General features: G+C 47.0%; 1 protein-coding gene across 1 annotated transcript; it reads left to right on the forward strand.

Annotated features, from left to right (window-relative positions):
* The first annotated feature begins 2,542 nt into the window (after positions 1-2,542).
* SAXO1 (stabilizer of axonemal microtubules 1) lies at positions 2,543-19,771 on the forward strand. Its single transcript, XM_065405916.1, has 4 exons — positions 2,543-2,607; positions 5,022-5,201; positions 13,177-13,379; positions 18,744-19,771. The coding sequence occupies exons 1-4, from the start codon at positions 2,543-2,545 to the stop codon at positions 19,769-19,771; spliced, it is 1,476 nt and encodes a 491-aa protein (XP_065261988.1).
* Positions 19,772-22,926: the final 3,155 nt, after the last annotated feature.

The following is a 22,926-nucleotide window of genomic DNA, read 5'->3' on the forward strand; positions in this document are numbered from 1 at the left end:
TTGTTTTATAAATATTTAAAGACCCAAAGGAACAGTAAAGTAGAGCTCAAGGTTTGCTTCAGTATTGGTCTACTCCTTGTTTTTAAGTATCTTGCTCTGTGATTTACAGTAGTGTCCATTTAAAACATTTTTTAAGAAAGGCTCTCTCGATGCAAAAGTGGCTTATTTTATCAGACGTCAGTGGTGAATTACCACCAGTTTATTCTTTCCCCTGCTCATTGTGTGTATGGGATACTGTAAGTGTTACAGTAACATGTGTGCATACGTCACAATTTTGGGCAAAGTAGTAGAAGGCAAAACACTTAGAGATTTTCTACCCTGCCATGGATGATTTATTATGGGTAAGCACTTGACTCAACAGCTAACTTTCAGACACCTCCAAGCGTTGCTTTCGTAATCTGATATTAAATATAGAACATACACTTGTATAGCTTGGAGAATGAAAAAAATAATTGAAAGAGGCTGAGTGTATATATTGAGGCAGGCGAAGAGTCTGGGTTTAAACCCAGGCCCATCTCCAGACCACGCTGGGCTCTGCTCAACACAATAAATGTCTGCCCCGGTCTGCCACAGTTCCATGGGCCTGGGATGAGACTGTTTGCAGGAGATTGAGAATATTTCCAGGCCCTTTCCCATTAGAAGGATCATCTCCTTCCTGAGGTCCACATCACTCAAGCACTACCTTACCACTGTCTTCAGGGGAGCCGATTCCTGTGACCGCTCTGTTCAGCAAATGAATGAAGGAGAGAACCAATGATAGAACAGCTAGTGAGCAAGGTGTGAGGTCAGGGTAGAGGAAGGAGTCTAGAAGTCGTATGGAACAATTTCAGCTCTATCTGGTCAGGGATTCTGAGGCTGGAGCTCTGAGCAGCATTAATCATTGCGGCATTTTGCTGTGAATTTTAGGTCTCCTGTAATCTTGCCAGGAGAACCTGTAGCTTCACGGCTCTGCACTTTGTTGGCATGGCAAACTCACCTCTACACAATTTGTAACAGAGCCCTCAAATGACCAATGTTCACATGGAAGGGCTGCTTCCACCTCCAGGCAGAGTGAGGGCCTTGCACACATAATTGCTGCCCCCTTCCACGCTGTGCAGAGGACAGGAATATCTGGCACCTATTAGGTGAAACTAAAAGGCACAATGCAGAGCACAGCTTTGTAGAAGGGCAACTAGAGAGGCATGACTATTGGGGGCGATGTTTAGGAAAAGTGGGGAGTACAGCTTACTTCTGCTTGGTTACTTAGCATTATTGTATGTTATGGGTTTCTGTTTTTCCTTAGATTTATAAGTATCTGAGGAGCCGAGACTGATCAGAAAGGTGTCTCCTGTGTTTTTACAAATCCAAATAAGTAAATGAATGAAATCACTCCTTGAATTAACGTCTTCAACCTTTTAGGACATTTGATTAAGATTGTTATATAGAAGAAGAGAGGGGCCCCATCTTTCTTATCTACTATCAACAGTATACACAGGGCAAATGGATTTTTAGCTAGTGCCAGTAAAGCTCTGTGTTAAGTATCTATGCTCCTTGTAAAGCACCTATTAGCTAGGCACTACCCCAGCTTAGTGGCATACCCCATACTTCAAAGAAAGTTAGGACCCAGTTCACTGTTGCCCTGCATTGCATGCAGCCACTTACTCCAGTGTAAAGTGAACTCTTTGCACTTTCTTTGCTCTGGTGTAAAAGACTGCTCACAGTGCAGGGCAATGACAAACTGGGCATGAGGTGTCCATCCTGCTCCGAATGCCTCCAGTTTTTTGCAGGATAGATGTTTTCTCCATAGTCTGAGTAGTAAATAAGAGTGGATTCAGTGTGGTTCCGCTGTAACTGGCTGGATATCAGGGCCTCAATCACTCCTTGCTCACTGCAAAGCTGAACTCAGCAGGAGTTCACCGTGTCCAGTCCGCAGAGGAAGGAAAGGAGCTTAGGGTCAGGCATGAGACCAGCACATTTGAGGCTGGAAGGATCCAGCGTCCATTTCCTCCCCTGGAGGGCTAAGGAGGAATTGCTGGGGATGCTATGAGACTGCATCAGAGGTCACTGTCTGTCTGTCGCTTCTGAGTGGCCTCTTGTTTGGGAGGATTGAGTGTTTTCGCCATCCCCTTGAAACACGCTGCACCAAGGCCAAGTTGGGTTAGGATTGGGGGGAAGATTTGCCCCTTATTTTCCTTTTTGTCCTCTTTCCAGCTGAATAAAATCTGGGATTTTCAAAGGCACCTAAGAGTTGACCTTGAATGGGGAGTGGTGCCATTTTCACTAGCCTTTCATTAGGAGATGTGTAATATTGAGATATACCTATCTCATAGAGCTGGAAGGGACCTTGAAAGGTCATCGAGTCCAGCCCCCTGCCTTCACTAGCAGGACCAAGTACTGATTTTTGCCCCAGATCCCTAAGTGACCCCCTCAAGGATTGAACTCACAACCCTGTGTTTAGCAGGCCAATGCTCAAACCACTGAGCTATCCCCCCCCTAAGAGAGATGGGTGCCTACCTCTCTTAGGCTCTTTTGAAATTGCCAGTTTAAACTTAACTCTTCGAACATGGTAACAAACTGGGATGATCTCCTTCATTCCACCATCCATCCAAGCCCTAAAGCCTCTCCAAGGCAAAGATGAATCTACCGGGGCTCTTTCTGATTTACGGTTTCATGGAAAGATTCATCGCCAGAGTAGAAAATTGGCTTGTCAAGCAAAGGCTGAATTTTATTTGAGCGCAGAGTCTGTCCTTCCCTTGTGACCTGCAGTTTGGAAAATAATTCTATGTGACCCCATACATAGATCAGTGGCTACCTCTGTAACTTTGGGTAATCAGACATTGACTGATGCTAGATAGACAAACATTTGATTTAACAGCTACTTTATTAAGTATGGAAGCCCCATTATTTGAATAACTTGAAAGGAGACTGGCTAGAGCACTGGAGAACATACAGAAGGGAATAATCACACACTGGCAGGGATGATGCACTAGATATAAAACCACAGGTCTTTTCTAGCTGTAATCCCTGTCGGCCCATTCCTGAAGTCTTTACTCAGCAAAACGCACATCGACATCAACAGGAAGTTGAGTTAGAAAAAAAGAAGAAGAATATAAATCCCCATGTTTCAGGGCATAAACTGGTCACTGAGGACCTGGTCAGGAGCCTATCTGAGACAACATGCGTCTTTCCCATACTGGCTTGTGAACACTGATGCTTGGAACAAGGTGTAGCAATAGTTATTCCCTTCATGCACTTTCCAGCACTCCCAAAGAGATGTGTCTGCCTCAAGCCTTGGCTTAAAGCCACAAATGAGCCATTAAACTTACTTGTTCTAATCAACATCATTTCATTACTTCTAGTGTTGTCTAGAGAAATATTATTACAATTTACCAATTAAGTCTTTCATAACAACTATTCTGAATCTGGTTTTAGATCCTTCCTTAAAGGATCACTGCCACCTAGATTTGTAACCCTCTCTTCAGGGCTGGGCCTGTCGTCTTTGTGTCTTGTTTGTACAGCACCTAGCACAAAGGGGATCCTTGACTGAGATTCCTGGATGCTCCTGTAACAGCAACGATAATTACTACAAATAACTTGAAATCCCGTCAATTTCAAAAGACAAGTTAAAAGTAGCTCCTTTCTATACCTACCTCCAAGTCCCTTTGGGGCTGGGGGGAGAAGGGCTACAGTCACATTTTCTATGGGACAGTCTCTCCTTTGCTGCAATGTGAAAGAGCCACATAAACAAGAGGTGAAACTGAGTAACTAACCATACAGTGAAACTGACTATACACAAAGCGCTGTCAAATGCACAAAGAAAATATCACCCCCCCCCAATTTCTTTTGAAGTGATTTCAGGGGTTACTTGGAACCATAGTATGTAAAAACTTTCCAGACAGAAGAGTGGTTTTTTTAAGTAGAGGGAGCCTCTTTAAAATTACAGATAGCATCAATCAAACTTTGGCTAATGGTTTTGAAATGAGTATATTATTTGATGATTTCCATAAAGCCCCTGACTTACTATCAATGAAAAACGGAGTGACCTTGACTTTGGTTTTGATTTGCTTAATCTGAAAGAGAATGTTTGTTTAGCTCAGCACTAGATTTCAGAATTTTTTAAGCTTGTGCAGAGCGTACCTCAGGGATCCATACTGAAAGGTTTATTGTTTACAATGCTGGCTTATGACCTGCATCAACTTGAAAATCCAGAGGTATGCAGATGTTTCCAGGCATTATGCTACTTTGCCAATGCAAGATGTGTTGAGAGCCAAAGAGATGGTTTTAAATGTGCTAGATGCGAGTGCGGTTTGTAAATAAGTTTAAAAGGAAGTAAAGCACTGTAAATATGCCATTTGGCAGTAGATTGTAATAGAGTGTTTCACAACCTGACAGGCTTTCGGGGTTTCAGAAGACATAGCTACCAAGTGTCAGTGGGAATCGAGAGCACTCAGTGCCTTGCGGGATCGAGTCCCTTTGCTTCTGTTCCTATTGACGGCAATGGAAACGGGCGCAGGTTTATGCTGTTAGGGCTGGATTCTCCCTTGTCTTGCACTTGCACAGCCATTAGCGCTGGTGTGACGTGAGTGTGAAATGCCACACAGAGGTGAGTGCTGACCTGGTAGTACTTCACATACACTTTGCATAGCTTTGGACAATTGCACAAGGTGCAGGTTGTGGAGACTCCAATCCTTAATCAGAACAACTGAGCAAAAGGGTGTTAAATGGAGTGCCTAGTCTGGCACAGTAGGGTGTATTTAGCTAAATCTAGGATCAGTTAACCTTGAGTTAACTCGCTGTTCTAACCTAAGGCTGGTGTTTTTTTTATAGGTTGTCATTAGTGCAGGCTATTGTAACCAAGGGAGGCGTGTCACTATTTTCACAGGCCAGAACTTTGCCTGATGCTTCATAATGCCTATAGTTAGTTGTAATTAGTTACTTCTGATGGTGGGTGATTTGTAACCAGTGCTGCTGAAGCCCTGCACCAACATCTCTGCTCCTCCCTGAAGCTCAGTCGATAACGTCCATGCTACTCTCTTGCACAGGCGCCACCATTGCCCACATCTTCCCACCAGGATCTATGAGAAGAGCGAGAAGCCATGTTTCCTGTCAGAGTACGTGGAGCAATACCCCCTGTATCCCTACGCCCATCCCAGAGACTCGTTCAAGCCCAAGGCAGAATACCAGAAGCAGCCAGTGGCCGTGGAGGGAATGACAACTTTCAAGTAAGAAACAGTGAAAGGAAGGGAGGGTGAGAGAATGAATGTGGGGGTGGGGAATAAGCATTGCTTCCCTCAAGGAGCGCCTGAGGAGAACAGTTAGTTACGTACTTTGCTGGGGGGTGGGGGGGGCATTGGGGAATAATGTAGGGAGCCAGAGTTTGGGGTGAGCTGCTGCTGTGAAGGCAGCTGACCCTTCCAGGATGGGGAAATGTGATCTGCTGAGAGAGCATGTCTGGGCTCTTGGCTTTCACCCTAGTTTTTACTCACTTGCAGCATTGGGCAGACTCCCTGGGAAGTCAACAGGAATTCTGCATGAAAAAGAACTGAGTAAGGCTGGCAGGCCTAAGCTCATTGGATCAGGGACTATCTTTTTATACAGTACCTAGCACAACAGGGGCCTGGTCCAAGAGTGGGGCTTCTAGGTGCTAAACCGTACATACAATAAGTGGCCATGTGTTTTTAATGATGATGGGGAAAATGAGATACACACAGAGTACCATGCCATGCAATGCTGAACCATTTTTGAATCGTAGCTGTGCTGCTGTTCAGATTGTGAAATTTAAATACAAGACCTCGGGTTTAACTGTGCCCCTTCCTGACTTCCCCCTAAATTAATCAGCAAACCTGCTCCCTGCTAGTGGAGCATGTGGTGTGTTATGCTACTGAAATGCAAGTCTCTGAATCTTCAATACACAGCTGGCAATTTGATTTCTCTTTCCTCAGCTGAAGGCCTCTGGTTGATGTTTGAATATATTGCTGTTTACTTACTCTGTGACCTCAGGCTCTGTCATCAATAATCCCTTCCTCATCTGTGCTCCATCTAATGCAAGACCCAAAGAGCTGCCGGGGAAGGTACTTTTCAAGCCCCGCTTCTCTCTTTGAGGGGGATGTGCTGGTGTGTGATGGGTCAGGCGACCTCTTCTCTTTCAGTAGATCCCAATAGCAATTTGTGCAGCCATGGTTACATTCATTGCTGAAGCAGGAGTGGCTGGACGTGGAACACTTGTCCAGAGCTCATACAAATACCGGACTCAAGTTCCGCGTGCAGGAGCCACTCAAGGCTTTCAATCATGGTATCTCTTTGTTAGTCTAGTGGAAATGTAAATTTCCATCTGAAATTCCGTTTCCCTATTTCCAAATTCTCAGTCCTCTGGTTAGATTTGGTGACTTTTGTATAATCCGCAAAAGCCAAAGGCCTAGATCCTTGCTACACACAGCGCCACTCAGGGTGGGGTGTGCTGTCTCAATACCGGGACAGCTGTTGTGCTGGTTTGGTTCCCTGGCCAGTGACCCCAGGGGCAGATACAGCAGCTAGGGAGCAACAGGATACACAGACGCCCCTGCTGTGCTCCCTCCACCAGCAACAAGGTGTAGTGGCACAGTTGTTGCTATGTTGTCTGATGTTGGAAAGATCCTTCAGGGGACGGTTACTGTAGCTTTTGGGCTCAGGGGACGGTTACTGTAGCTTTTGGGCTGGTGGTTTGGTGCAAAGTGGCTGTGGTACCCCAGAGGAGCTAAGCCATGACATAGGACCATGTTAACGAAAATACAATAGACCAGTCATCCAGCACTGGTCTCTGGCTGTTTAAATAGTTACCTTCCTCCAGCAAAACTTTATATATTGTGACAGACCCAGACCAGTGGGGTACAGGAGTCTGGTAGAGGGCAAATATACTGGTCACTGGATGAGTAGTTTTCTGTTCCCTGAGTGACCAGAGCAGGGGCTGCACTAGAGTAATCAGGAACCTGCTAGAATCAGTTAAGGCAGGCAGGCTAATTAGGACACCTGGAGCCAATTAAGAAGAAGCTGCTAGAATCAATTAAGGCAGGCTAATCAGGGCACCTGGGTTTTAAAAAGGAGCTCACTTCAGTTTGTGGTGCGAGTGTGAGGAGCTGGGAGCAAGAGGCGCAAGGAGCTGAGAGTGAGAGGGTGTGCTGCTGGAGGACTGAGGAGCACAAGCGTTATCAGACACCAGGAGGAAGGTCCTGTGGTGAGAATAAGGAAGGTGTTTGGAGGAGGCCATGGGGAAGTAGCCCAGGGAGTTGTAGCTGTCATGCAGCTGTTACAGGAGGCACTATAGACAGCTGCAGTCCACAGGGCCCTGGGCTGGAACCCAGAATAGAGGGTGGGCCCGGGTTCCCCCCAAACCTCCCAATTGACCTGGACTGTGGGTTCTTCCAGAGGGGAAGGTCTCTGGGCTGTTCCCCAACCCACATGGTGAATCTCTGAGGCAAGAAAATCCGCCAATAAGCGCAGGACCCACCAAGATAGAGGAGGAACTTTGTCACACTGGTGTCAGAGGTGGGATCTTGGGGTGCACAGCGCGGCGGAAGAAGGAGGGTGATTTAAAAAAAACAAAAAACAAAAAAACAAAAAACAAAAAAGAGAGGGGTTTTTTCCCCACCACAATGGATGACGTAGTGCGGGCACTCATACAAGCTATGGCGGCCCAGCAGGAGGCTACTCGTGTCCAGGCAGCCGCCCAACAGGAGGCAGTGCGGCTGCAGCAAGAGACTAATCGCCCGCTGATGGACCAGGCTGCTCAAGACCGAGCTATGTTGCGGGAACTGGTAAACCAGGTAAAGTCCCTTACAGAGCTGAATCACGGCCATGATGGGACGCAGCTCATACGGGTGAGCCATTGGCTGCAGAAAATGACACGGGAGGATGATGTAGGGGCATACCTTCTGGCCTTTGAGAGGACAGCCCTATGGGAGGCCTGGCCTCGAGATCAGTGGTCTGGCATCCTTGCCCCATTCCTGTGTGGGGAGGCCCAGAAGGCCTACCATGATCTGCCTGAAGAGGCTGCGGCAGACTACCCCCAGCTGAAAGCAGAGATCCTGGCCAGATCTGGGGTAACGACAGCAGTGCGGGCCCAGCAGTATCACGGTTGGAGGTACCAGGAAGACAAAACCCCGCGGTCCCAATTGTATGACCTCATCCATCTCGCACGAAAGTGGTTGCAAACAGAGTCCCGGAGTCCGGAAGAGATACTAGAGATTCTGGTCATTGACCAATACATGAGGGGACTGCCACCAGACCTTCATGCCTGGGTAAGCCAGAACGAACCCACCACCTATGACGAGGTTGTCGCCCTGGTAGAGAGGCGAAGGACAGCGAGGAAGCTGACCCGACCAGTTAAGGAAGAGGCACCCCAGGTTAAACTAGCAGCACCAAGCCCTAAAGTTCGGGTGACTGGGCCACCAGGAGGGCCCAGGTGGAAAAAGAGAGAGGCTGAAGGCCCATCAGAGTCCACAAAGAGTCGGAGCACTGAGGGAGAAGAGGATTGTGGTTAGACTGCCCAAACCAAGAGACCGGGGAACGCCTAGGGCTCCATACAGATGTTATGCCTGCGGGGAGTGGGGACACATAGCTGCACAGTGTCCCAATGCTGAGGAGCCTATGCAGTGTAACCTGGGGAACTGGGCAGATCCATGCTCCCTAATCCACCTTGTGGGGGTCTCACTAACCCCACATATGTATACCAGACCAGTGAAACTAAATGGGGTAGGGAACACGGCACTGGTTGATTCGGGGAGTGCTATCACGCTTATCTCAGGGAAGCTCGTGAAGCGTAGTCAGCTGCTACAGGCTAAACATACCGGGGATAACATGTGTCCATGGAACAGTTAGTTACTACCCCACCATCCCAGTAAAAATCGAGATCCAAGGGAACACTACTGAGGTAGCAGCAGGTGTAGTCCCTAAACTCCCATACCCGGTGCTCATAGGGAGGGACTTCCCAGGGTTTGGAAACTTACTCCCAGTAGGGGGAGTTGAGAAAGATGGGGACCCTAAAATTGGTGAAGCATCCACAGCAGACTGTCAACCCCCAATCTTCTCTGAAATATCCCCAGATTTGTTCTCCACTCCCAGACAGGGTAGAAAGACAAAAAGGGAAAGAAGGGCAGCTAAGGCCTTGGGAACCCGAATACTGACCCAAAGCCAGAGAGTCGCTCTTGTAGGTAGGCGGACCCACGCAGCTGAAAAGGAGGCCACGCAGGAGGGAGAAGCACCTGAGTCTGACCCCCACCCTAACGCTTCTGAACCAGTAGACGCAACAGAGACTGGGCCCCTAGATCTTGGGCAGATTAGCCCCAGGAGAGGAAATTTTGGATGGGACCAGGCAGAAGACCCAAGGTATGACAACATTAGGAAGGAGGTGACTGAAATAGATGGGGTCCCCGTGGAAGGGAAAACCCAGGGACCAGGACCCGACTTCATAATGAAGAAGGATCTCTTATACCGGGTTGCACCAGTACAGGGGCAGAAAGTACAGCAGATCCTAGTACCTCAAAAACACCAGAATGCTGTATTAAGTCTTGCTCATAGTCATCTTTTTGGGGGGCATTTGGGGGTAGAGAAGACCCTGGCACGAGTCCTACGATGGTTCTTCTGGCCTGGAGTACATGAAGAAGTGCGGAGGTACTGTGCCTCCTGCCCGGAGTGTCAGCTGCACAGTCCCCGTCCCCACTTGAGGGCACCTTTAGTACCACTTCCCATCATAGAGGTCCCCTTCAAGCGAATAGCCATGGACCTAGTGGGACCCCTGGAGAAGACGGCTTGGGGCCACCAATATATACTTGTTGTTTTGGACTATGCTACTCGCTACCCAGAAGCCGTCCCCCTACGGAACACGGCCTCTAAAACTATAGCCAAAGAGCTGGTGGGGATCTTTGCCCGAATGGGGCTACCGAAGGAGATATTAACCGACCAAGGAACCCCATTTATGTCGAAGCTAATGAAGGACCTCTGTACACTTCTCCATATACATACCCTGAGAACTTCGGTCTACCATCCGCAGACTGATGGGTTGGTAGAAAGGTTTAACTGAACCCTCAAGGCTATGATAAGGAAGGTGGTAAGTCGGGATGGGAAGGATTGGGACACCCTACTACCCTACCTTATGTTCGCTATCCAGGAGGTACCTCAGGCCTCAACTGGGTTTTCCCCCTTTGAGTTATTATACGGGCATCACCCCCATGGCATACTAGATATCACCAAAGAGATCTGGGAAGAGGAACCCAATGAGGGGAGAAATATAATAGAGCATGTAATGCAGATGCAAGACTGGATAGCCTGGGTTACCCCTATTGTATGGGAACATTTGGAGAAGGCACAGAAGGCCCAGCGAACCCATTACAATCGCCAGGCAAAAGTGCGACTGTTCCAACCAGGGGATCGGGTTATGGTGTTGGTACCCACGGCAGAAAGCAAGCTTCTGGCCCAATGGTAGGGGCCCTATGAGGTGGATGAACCCGTGGGGGAAGTAACCTACAAGGTGCGGCAGCCAGGACGCAGAAAACAAGAAAAGATTTATCATATTAACCTTCTGAAACCCTGGCATGCACAAGAGGCATGCACAACGGTCCAAAAAGACCTAACCCAGGAAAACAAGCCTTCCAAACAGGTGAGAGTGTCTCCCGATTTAACACCAGACCAGAAGAATGAGGTGTCTGAAATGATCTTCCGGAACCAAGATGTGTTCTCGACAAAACCGGGTCGAACAACCGAGACATATCACCACATCGTCACGAACCCTGGGGCCAGAGTAACAATGAGGCCCTATCGGGTGCCAGCGGCAAAAAGGGAGGAAATAAAAGCAGAAGTAAAAAAAATGCTGGAGTTGGGGATCATCGAAGAATCCCAGTCAGTGGTCCAGCCCAATCGTGCTGGTGCCCAAACCTGATGGCACCACAAGATTTTGCAACGACTTCCGGCGACTAAACGAAGTATCCTAGTTCGACACGTACCCCAGACCTCGCATAGATGAGCTAGTGGACCGTCTGGGTAATGCCCAGTACTTGACTACCCTAGACTTGACAAAGGGGTACTGGCAGATTCCCCTTGCAGAAGATGCAAAGGAAAAGACTGCGTTCTCTACACCAGAGGATCTTTTTCAATATACTATCCTCCCTTTTGGACTACATGGGGCCCCAGCTACCTTCCAGCGCCTCATGGACAAGCTATTACGCCCGCATAACAGTTATGCTGCTGCCTACTTGGACAATGTGGTCATTCATACCCCAGACTGGGAAACCCACCTGGAGAAGGTGGAGGCAGTCCTCGATACCTTCAGGCGAGCTGGCCTTACAGCAAACCCTGCCAAGTGCGCTGTAGGGTTTACAGAGGCCAAATATCTTGGCTACATTGTGGGAAAAGGTCTGGTAAAACCCCAAGTGAACAAGTTAGAGGCCATCCAAAATTGGCCCCGACCAAGTCGCAAGAAACAAGTCCGGGCGTTCCTAGGTGTGGTGGGGTACTACTGACGATTTATCCCCCACTTTGCCACAAGGGCAAGCCCCCTGACAGACCTAGTGAAAGCCCGTGGACCTGATCTGGTGAGATGGTCTGATGCAGCAGAAGAAGCATTCACAGACCTACGGACTGCCCTCTGCAATAACCCCGTACTGATAGCCCCTGATTTCACCAAGGAGTTTATCCTGCAGACGGATGCATCGGAAGTAGGGTTGGGGGCCGTTCTATCACAGATGGTCAGGGAGGAGGAACACCCAATTCTATACCTCAGTTGGAAACTCCTTCCAAGGGAACAAAAATGTGCAGTGGTGGAGAGAGAATGCCTCGCTGTAAAATGGGCCATGGAAACATTGCGCTACTACCTGCTCGGGCGCAGATTTGTCCTCGTGACCGACTATGCCCCTCTTCAATGGATGCAGCGGAACAAGGAGAAGAACACAAGGGTGACCAGATGGTTCTTATCCCTCCAACCTTTCCAGTTCCGTGTGCAACACAGAGCAGGGAGCCGTCATGGCAATGCTGATGGCTTGTCACGTGTGCACTGTCTGGTGTCCTAAGCTGCCCAACCCCTTGGCGTTGAGCAGGGGGGAGGGATATGTGACAGACCCAGACCAGTGGGGTACAGGAGTCTGGTAGAGGGCAAATATACTGGTCACTGGATGAGTAGTTGTTTGTTCCCTGAGTGACCAGAACAGGGGCTGCACTAGAGTAATCAGGAACCTGCTAGAACCAGTTAAGGCAGGCAGGCTAATTAAGACACCTGGAGCCAGGTGTCCCCAACCCACATGGTGAATCTCTGAGGCAAGAAAATCCGCCAATAAGCGCAGGACCCACCAAGATAGAGGAGGAACTTTGTCACAATATAAAGATATTGCATCAATGTGTTTTTTATAATGATACACACAGTAGAAGTTGATCCACACTGAGAACAGAAAAACACCAGTTGAGGAAATGGTTAACATCTTTTTCATTAACAGTGCCCCATCCAGAAATGCAGCAGCCCCTTCGTTGGCTGGGCTGCTGTGGAATGCATGGTCAGAGGATACCTGCCATTGCCCCTGCACAGAGGGGGGTCTTGCATGTGTCCCAAAATAGTCACGGGGCTGAAATACTTTGACTGGGCTTTTAAAAGGAGCCTAAGGGAGCTAGGTGCCCAACTCACATTGAATGTCAATGGTATTTGGGCGCCTCATTCATTTAGGCACCTTTGAAAAATTCCAGCCTTAAAGAAATTATTGCTCATGAATATTATGGAGTGATGGTGTTGTCTCAGGCCATGCCTATTACAAGCCCTGGCCCAGCTCAGTCCTTAAGAGAAACATGCCCACCTGCTTCACCAACGTGGACCTTACCTGTAACATGGGCCTCCGAATAGTGTGGTGGGCTTTGTGATGTGCACAGATTAGAATGAGTCCACGAAACTCATTGGCTAGATTCTTTCTTGGTCTAACTTCATTGAAGTCCATAATTAACTCTGTGTAAACCCACTGAGTTCCAACAAGGAGGAATTTGGCCCACTTGAAGGAGTCCATGCTCCTGTTTCACACATACTGTAATTACAGGAGTACTGCCAGCTTTCTACAAGTGAAAGTCTTGTGTATTGCATTAGCCACCTTTATTGCATTATCCAAACTTTCTTTGGGTATCCAGCAAAAGGAACATATACTTAGTCCTCCAGACAAAGACACAAGTAAGATGTATTGCCTTTATTATCCACAGGAGAGATTACGTACCTCATGAAGTGTTGCCAGTGAAATTCAAACCACCTGAAAAGTATGTCAAGAGTGACGAGAACATGGATTTTATCTCAATATATAAACAAGACTACAACCCCTATCCTATCTGTCGAGTTCCTCCCTGCTTGCCCCGCGAGACTAACTACACCTCCAATGTCAAGATGGACACAATACCTACGTACAAAGGTATGTACCCTCGCAGCTGTTTTGTAGGAGGGCTTCACTTGTAACATCTTGCTTCAAGAGAACAGAATGAGGATACACAGACTTCTGCATTTGTTATTTCTTATATTGCCCTGATAGGTTGGTTCTGTAGGAACCTTAAGAGAACGACTGGAAAGTCAACTAACCTGGGCGCTTTGGGCTGGACTGAGGCTAAGGACAGAATTTTAATCTAATTTAACTTTCTTCTTAGTGTCAGGTTTGTCAGGCCCTTTTTTCAGGGTGGGAGTGGGCTGGCTGTTGGGTCTTTGTGGAGCCTTTCCCTTCTCTTGCCCCTTGCCTAGAGCATCACTGAAAGCTTCAGCACTGCCCTAACATCAGCCATGAGGGGAGAGGGAGTGCTGAAAAGCAGTGCTGAATGCTCTACCAGCGTGGGCCAGGCTAGCCCGGGATCGTAACTAATTCCTGATTAGCTCAGTAACTCAGTCAGTGGGGCCAGTCCAGTTCAGAATGGCATCTAACACAAGGCAAGAATCTGCTCCCAGTGATGCTGGTGTAAACTGGGAGCCGTTCCAGTGTTTGTGAATTAATTATATATATTTTAAAGAATGAATAATTGCTGCTGTTTCATGTCATGAGATGTGTGTGTGGGGGCTCCTATCGGGGCTGGAATGGAAGTGGCATTCTCCTTTTCCGTCCAAGGTGAAGGAGTCCTTTAAATTCTGACAACTGCTCCCACAGATAAGGCTCAACTTCTATCGCACTTCACAATCATAGCCCACAAAACACGTCAGATAGGTGTGCAAGTATTCCTAGCCCCATGTGATGGGTGAGTTACTTAATCTCTCCCTCTATGCCTTAGATCCCCATCCAAGGCCACACACCAGGTCAGTGGCAAAGCCTGGTCTCCCAGTCTTGTGCCTTGTCTACTAGACCATTACACCCCATTTAATTTTTACTGCCCTCACCAGAAGGTCTCTCACTGCAGGGATCATCTTTCTTGGTTCAATGAGTGCTAAATGCTACTCCCTCCAGAACCTGTAAACGCTACTCGTGAAACAGCCATAGAATGGCTACAAAGCCACCTGCACTGCTGCCCTCTCCCTAGGGGTTGAGCACACTGGGATGAATACTGCATTGTTATACTAGCATGAATCCAGAGCAACTCCACTTGCTTTAGAGTTGTTTGTCATATAACACTAAGGCATTTTGCCTCTGCTTCTAACCTCTGCTGGATCAGGAACTTGGTCTTAAACAGTGATCTGCTAATGGCAGCCTGTCGTGCTACCACTAGAGGGCTGGGCTCGCACTTTGTGTATTACTTTAAATTTTATTTTTTTCCTGCTGTAAAACAAGAAGTCTACTTACTCAGGCTGATTGCTAGTATGAGGGTTTGGCCCTATTCAGCATAAGTAATTCTCTATTTAAAATAAAAATAAAGCAAGAAAATAAAAATGGGGAAAAAAACCCATGTGACTGCAATGTTAAGGTTACACAATTAAAATGACAAAAAGCCACAAAATCGGTGTCCATGTTAAAGCACTCAAAGCCTCAATGCTTTATACCAGCTGAGAATCTGTCCCTATGTGTTTAGCCATGCTTCCATTCGACCTAAGAACCATATGTAAATCTTTTTGTTTTATCCGTGTTTAGGTCAGGACCTTTACTAGTGCGCTCAAGAGCTCTAATAAAATGCAGCACAGCCACATTTGGTTGCAATTTGCAGTATTTTTCAAAACACTGTGCAAATGGAAAGCTCCATCTAACAACCCCACAAAGATTTGGTTCCATATTGTGTTAATTCATTTTAAAAGGCCATAGGTCACAAATGGGAAGGTTTTCAATGTGTTTTTACCTATTCAGCCTTATGGCATAAAAAGGCTTTATTAATCACCTTTCAAGGTGCAATTTATTTGTAATGTGCTGCTCTATGAGGTTTCAAATAATGCCACCTTGGCAATAAATGCCTTTCATATGAAGTCGTGAGTTCACCCAACCCAGTGGTATAGGGTGGTTTTAAATGATGCTATCAGATATCACAATTAATGTCTGACAGCTTTGCAACTTGATTTCTTAACACTGCATGAAGCATGGTTTCAAAGTTTTCATCTCCTCTTAGTCGTGTGTGTCTATCTACAGGTATATAATCAAATTAAAGTGTCGTCTAGCTTGGTTATATGGAGAGCTGCCTGAGCCTAGGAACATGTGGTTTGTATTGTAGGCTCCTTCCCATACCCCCTAAAGTTTTCAAGCTGGTGATACACAGGAAACCATTAATATCTACTGGAAAAGAATTAGTTTCAATAAAACTGTAACATATTTTGAAGGGATAGTAGCATTGTTGGTTTAAACTAAAGTAAATTCATAATGCCTAGGAGGACTCCAAATGTGTGGAACTTATAGAAGTTTAAAATTGAAGACATGTGGAAACTATTTCTAAAACTATGGTCTCAGTGAAGTGCCTGGACTCGATTATTACAACTGACGATGGGAAGCCCTGAACGGTTTTGGGGTGCAGTTTGGTTTTGATTAGCTTCTAATGCTCATCTGAAATGTCAGGCCTTTTCAACTGGATCTACACTTGCTTGGAGACTGCATGTCATAAGCAGTGGAGATTCCAAAGTCACCCACTTCTTAATAAGCCCCTTACAGCCTCTCTATGATTCATCTTAACATGCACCCTTTGTTTCCCCTTCTAGACCTCCTACTTTGGTAAAGTGATGTGGCCCACCCACCTTTCAGTTGGGTCTGGGAGGGTGCTCACTTCAAACTTCTCAGCACATGTCTCAGAGATCATGGGGCATGTCTGTGAGGCTGGAGTTAGCCTGAGGGCCAGCCCCGCTGTGCTGGGAAGTGTGACCCGAGTGCAAGGGCAGCTTTAGCTTTAGGCAGGACAGACTGTCATCTCCAGGATGCTGCCACATCTTGGGGGTGGGGCAGGGGGTGATGGAATGACTTTATTTTAACTCCCTAAAACCAAGCATGTGCTTGGGGCAGCACTTTTCAAGGGGTGGCACTCCGGCTTTTTTTTTTTTTTGCTTGGGGCGGCAAAAAACCTGGCGCCGTCCCTGGGGTGGGAGGACAAATGACTTCAATGTGCTTTGCCCATGGGCACTGAAGGTGCAGCAGAGCATTCTCTCCTGCATTAATAGGCTTTAAAAGTAGGAGAAAAGGGATGAACAGAGGGGGGCTGGAGTAGATTGGGGATCAGTGAGAGGCTGCAATGGGCAGATGAACTAACTTAGAAAGGACAGGTGGGATAATAGCAAAGGGAATTGATCAGAACTTACATCGGCCTATTTGGATAGTTATAGTTTCCAGGACTAGTCCACCCAGCCTTGATCATTACCTTTAGCTCATGACTCTCATCCAGGTGGGTACCACACCACTTTATATACTTAACTGGTTGTGTCAGCTGCACAGAATGGGCATGGCCATGCAAACAGTATATTTCTTGAACAACATCAAGACCACTGCTATTTAGGTTCCTAGCAACAATCTGAGCATTGCTGATATCTTTGAGTGTCTGGAAAAGTTACTACTTCAGGTGTGCTGCGGGTGGCAAAACACCCTTCCAGATCTTACTATGGCTAGACATCCCCACAGATCTAGTAGTGGAGCCTGATGGACTGAGGCCAGGACTTTAGGGCCATATTTTAAAGGTATTTGGGCACCTAAAGATGAAAATTAGTGGGATTTTCAAAAGCTCCCAAACTATCTGACTCCCATTGATTTCAATAGTAGCTAACTTTCTAGGCACTTTTGAAAATCCCATTAGGGACCTATCTACATCTTTAGGTGCCTAAATACCTCTAAAATCTGGCCTTTAGTACCTAAATATGAGGAAGGCTGGTACTATGTAAACACTTAAAATAAATGAGGCCAGATTAGTTTAGACAGCTCTTCACTCTGAGGAAGAAAATAAAATCCTGGCCCCACCAAAGTCACTAGAAGTTTTGCCATTGACTTCAATGGGGCCAGGATTTCATCCAAGCTGAATTTTCAAACATCAGCCATGGCACTTGGAAGGTCCCCATGCTAGCAGACCCCTCCTTGCAGTTTTGCATGGAATCCATTTTTGCCTGGTGCACTGGGGACGCTAGGCTGAGGTCGGAGTATGAGCAGTAGCAGTGCTGGCTACTGCTGCCACTTCATGCTGGGTGTCAGGGCAGAGAGACTGGAGAACAAATGCTTAATTTAAAAATAAGCTTTAATTTTTCAACTTTGCATTGTAACGAGCACAGCTCTAATATAATTGTATTTGTGCTATATTATAGCACAATCATTCCGAGGGACTAATACTGTTTGGACTGGAAAATTCAAATATCCCGATGCCTAATTGCATCATTTACTTTCTGGTACTTTGAAATCCAGACTTCCTTCCTATAAAGAATCAGCTGGAACGTTATTTGTCTCATGCCTCTCAATGTGGTTTCAAAGCAAAAAAATAAGACTTGGGTTACTGCCACGGCTATTTCATTTCAACTTCCTACCAGTAACCATATTGCTCTCTAGGGGCAATTGTGCAAGATTAGTAAGAGGGAAGAAAGATGGCTTTGTGGCTACAACACTGGTCTGAGAGCCAGGAGTTTTTGCCACAGATTTCCAGTGTGCTCTAGAAGTCAATTTAACTCCCTGTGCCTTGGTTTCCCCATCTATAAATAGGATATAATATGCACCCATCACCCAGGGCTCTACAGAGAGTGTACTAATGTTGGCAAAGTGGTAGATTATACTTAGCCTTATACTTAAGACTGTAAGCAGTTTGGGGGCAGGGATCAACTCTGTTCTATGTTTGCACAGTGCCCAGCACAATGTAACTAATTAATAATAATAATTGAGGTCAGGGTTCTGCACATGTTGATAGCACTGCTAACATATAGAACAGTGCAAAGAAAGCAGGAAATGCCTCTCAATACACTACTCTAGATGTCATCAAGAAGAAACCCTGAACTCCGTTCTGGGCAGGGAAAAACTGTCTAGCCAATTGAAAAAATCAGTTGTCATCAAAGAGGAAGACACAGCGAGGAAGGACTGGCTTGTAGCTGAGGCTCTAGATTGAGACTCAGGAGGCTTTGGTTCAATTCCCAGATTTCTCCCAGACTCAGTGTGTGACTTAACTCCCAGTGTCTTATCATCATCCCCATCTTACTGAGATGATGAACTAATCCTCCTTTCTTCCTACCATTCTCTGTGTGGTCTATTTCGATTGTAAACTCCTCAGGGGCAGGGATGGTCTCTCACAATATGTTTGTACGGTGCCTACCTGATTGACACGACTAACACAAACAACAAATACTAATAACCAAAGCATAGGCTGTTATATTTTTAAACTAACTACAGAACTTGTGCATTGATGGACACTTAAATCAGATTCTTACATTTCAGGTGACTACGTGCCATGGAATGAATCAAAACGAGAGATGATTAAACCAGACAATAAATACCATCCATCGGAAGCAAAATTTGACTACAGAACCACTGTCCAGGATGATTATGTATATAAGGGACCAGTCGCCACTCACAGCTGCAAACCTCTGAATCCAGCCCACATGACAAAGGCACCTTTGGAGGACCTGACAAATTATAAATTGAATTATGTGCCACATCCCTTGGAGAAACGCTTTGTCCATGAGTATGAGAAGTATAAACCCAGTGAAACCCCATTTGATGGCCTCACCACCCACAAACAATCCTACAAGGGTCTGGCTGGCCCGCCTGCCAAGATAGTGAAACCGTACCAGTCAATGCCAACCCACGATCTCCCATTTTCCTCTTCCACAGAGTTTCGGGAAAAATACCAAGCTTGGCCACAGCACCCCATGTTCACCAGAAAACCTGATGTGTACGTGCCCCCCGTAGAGAAAATGGACCTTCAGACAACTACTCAGACTCATTACACATACCCTAAGGGACAGCCAGCCAAGGCATGTCGGCCCTTGGGCCATGTTCAGAAAACCACTGCACCCTTTGACAGCTGCTCCACCATGAAGGATGATTACAAGCCATGGCATGGTAAGAAAGCAAAACCCATCATACCTGTCTCAGAACTTACTTTGCCAGCAGAACCAATGGAGAACCTGACCACCTTTCGGGCCCATTACGTGCCTCACCCCCCCACTTTAACTAAGAGCTTTAAGCCGGGTTGGTCAGCTGCACGGCCTAACATGCTACTCGATGCAGAAACCACCTACGCCACCAGCTACACGCCGAAGGAAATTGTCAAATGCCTTGCCTCCTACAAAGAACCCCCAGGCTATGTGCTTCAAGAAATCGATGCTGTCGGTCACAAGTTCTACTGCCCTGTTTCGGAGGCTGAACGCCCAATGAGTTCAAAGAGTAAAGAGCGAAGAAGCAGCTTTTCTGGGAATGGACTATACCTACCTGGCCCAAAGGAACTACCAGTGACAGCCTGATTTTTTTTTTTTTTTTTTTTGTAACCCTCTTTTAAACTGATCATTGATTTTATTCCTTTAAAGAACTTAAAATAGCTCCCAGGACCTAGGTCCTGGTGGAACACCTGCATAATAAGAATCCTAATGTCTAGGGAAAAAACATTTTAATCACTTGGTTGTCAGTGTTTTTTCTATCTCCCAAACTCTGTCTTTAGTTAAGCAATGCCTATGTCGTGGTGACAGATTTCTTGTTCACAAACGTATCAGGCACTAAGTTTCCTCCATGATGAGTGTGGTACAGCAGCCTAGATCATAGGTAGACAGATCCCTTAAGTTACAATAAAAACAGAGGTTAGTTTTGAGTGCAGGTAAATAGCACAAGCCCAAGGTCCAGCCTTATTTATTGAGTCCATAAAAGACAAGAAAAAAATGTTGTTGTTTAAAATTAGATTTTTCAGGGTTGTGTCTCCCTTAATAATCACAGAATTGTAGGGCTGGAAGGGACCTTGCAACATCTAGCCCCCTGTGCTGAGGCACGACCAAATAAACACAACCTCTGCCTTCGAAGCCTATTCCAGCACTCAACTATTCTTATAGTTAGGAAGTTTTTCTTAATAGCTAACCTAAATCTCCCTTGCTGCAGATTAAGCCCATTGCTTCTTGTCCTACCTTCAATGGACACAGGGAATAAGTGGTCACCAACCTCTTTATAACAGCCCTTAACACATTCGAAGAATTATTAGGTTCCTGCTCAGTCTTCTTTTCTCAACATTAAACATGCCCAGCTTTAAAACAAAACAAACAAACAAAAAAATTTCTTTCCTTATAGGTCAGCTTTTTGTTGTTCTCCTCTGAAATCTCCCCAAGTGATCCACATCTTTCCTAAAGTGTGGGGCCCAGAATTAGATGCCACAGTACTCCAGCTGAGACTTCACTAGTGCTAAGTGGAGTGGACAGTTACCTCCCATATGATACTCCTGTTAATATACCCCAGAATATTAGCCTTTTTTGCAACTGCATCACATTGTTGACTCATATTCATTTGTGATCCACCATAACCCCCAGATCCTTTTCAGCTATTCTACTGCCTAGCCAGTAGTTCCCAATTTTGTAGTTGTACATTTGATTTTTCCTTCCTAAGTGTTTTGCACTTATCTTTATGAATTTTTATCTTGTTGATTTCAGACCAATTCATTGCAGTTGTGTAGAATTCAAATTCTGTCTTCCAAAGTGCTTGCAACCTCTCCCAGGGTGGTGTCATTCACAAATGTTATAAGCATACGCTCCACTTGATTATCCAGGTCATTAATGAAAATATTGAATAGTACCAGATCCAGGACTGACTCTGGCGGGACTCCACTAGATATGCCCTCCCAGTTTGACAGTGTACCATTGATGACTAATTTGTGAGTACGGCCTTCAACTACTTGTACATCCACCTTATAGTGCAGGGGTTGGCAACTTCTGGCATGCGCTCGCCAGGGTAAGCACCCTGGTGGGCCGGGCCAGTTTGTTTACCTGCCGCATTGGCTGGTTCGGCCGCTCGCGGCTCCCACTGGCCATGGTTCGCCGTCCCAGGCCAATGGGGGCTGCGGGAAGCGGCACGGGATGTGCTGGCCGCGGCTTACCTGCTGACGTGGCAGGCAAACAAACTGGCCCAGCCCACCAGGGTGCTTACCCTGGCGAGCCGCGTGCCAGAGGTTGCCGACTCCTGTTATAGTGATTTCATGTAGACCACATTTCCCTAGTTTACTTATGAGAATGTCATGTGGAACTAGGGCAAATGCCTTAGTAAAATCAAGATATCAAGTTACATTACTGCCCAGAACTAGAACATTAAATGGGAAATCTTCAAATCTCACAAAGTAGGAAGGGTCAGTACTTGGATAGGTTTACCTTGGAGGTCTCTTGCTGCAGGAAGTTGTACAAGTACTAGGAAGTCAATACTGTTAGGTAGCACAGCGGTTCTCAACAGGGGGGGCTCGCAAGGCCCCGCGGCTAAAACCCAGAGCCCGAGCACCAGCGCCTCCCATGGGTCTGAAGCTCCAATCCTTGGTGCCCCCCCCCACAGGGCTGAAGCACAAGCAGAAGGGCTGAATTCCAGAGCCCTGGTGCTCCCCACAGGGCAGACGCCCTGAGCCAATGGGCACAGTTGGGGGGGACATGAGGGTGTTGCCCCTCCCAAAATTACAGTGCAAGAGCAGGGCAGTCCCAGGGCAGCTCCACTCCCCCCATCTCCTTCTCTCCCCGCCCCCTGGCCAGGTCGGAGGTGGGAAGCCAGAGCCAGGCAGTGGGGGACGGCTGGTGCCATGGAGCAGGCAGCCACAGCATTTCCTCGCTTCCTGCTGCTGCAGGGGGTTGAAGCTGCTCCTCAGCTCCCAGCCCCCTTTGCTCATGCAGCCGGTAAGGGCCGCCTGGGCAGGGGACCCTGCTTTGTGGCTGGCAGAGCCCTCGGGGAACCGGGAACCCTCCTGCGACACAGCCCCTCCCTGCACCCTGAGCTACCCCCCTGCCAGCACACAGCCCCTATCTACCTGCTGCCTGCACTCTGAGTGGTTTTCAAACTTTTTGAGCTGAGCCCCCCACCTTTGAGTTATATAATTTATATAACCCAGACAGGCTGGGTGGGTGGCCTGCTGAGGTGAGTCAGGGGGTGGAGGTGGTGCTCCCTCCCTGGACCCCGCCTTGCAGAGCTGACAGGAGCCCTGCCGGCCCCTGCCCTCCCAAAATAGAAGTCAAACTACACCTATGCCCAAGGGTCCCCCCTCACTGGGCCCTGTAAATTTTATAGCATGTTGTGGGGGGCCAGAGAAAGAAAAAGGTTGAGAACCTCTGAAGTAGCACATTTCCCTCTGAGTCAGTGCTAAAGCAGTGCCCATGCATGTTGCTAGGTGGGTCACGGTGCAACTGGAGGTGGCATCTTCTGGCTGTGATAGAAAACCAAGGTCCTGACCACTGGTGCTTATTTAAGTTCCCAAGGTGCTTTTCTGCAAGATAGATACATTAGTTCTGTTATCCAGGCCAATTTCCTAAAATCCCCCCCTGAAATCAGTTGTAACTTAAGCAGTGGTTCTCAACCATTTCAGGCTCTCGACCCATTTGTAAACCTTGATGGCCCATCATGACCCAGAAAATAGCTATAGTGCAAAAAAAAAATCTGGCTTATTAAATATTTC

Source organism: Emys orbicularis, chromosome 6 (assembly GCF_028017835.1).
Source record: "Emys orbicularis isolate rEmyOrb1 chromosome 6, rEmyOrb1.hap1, whole genome shotgun sequence".
NCBI lineage: Eukaryota > Metazoa > Chordata > Testudines > Emydidae > Emys > Emys orbicularis.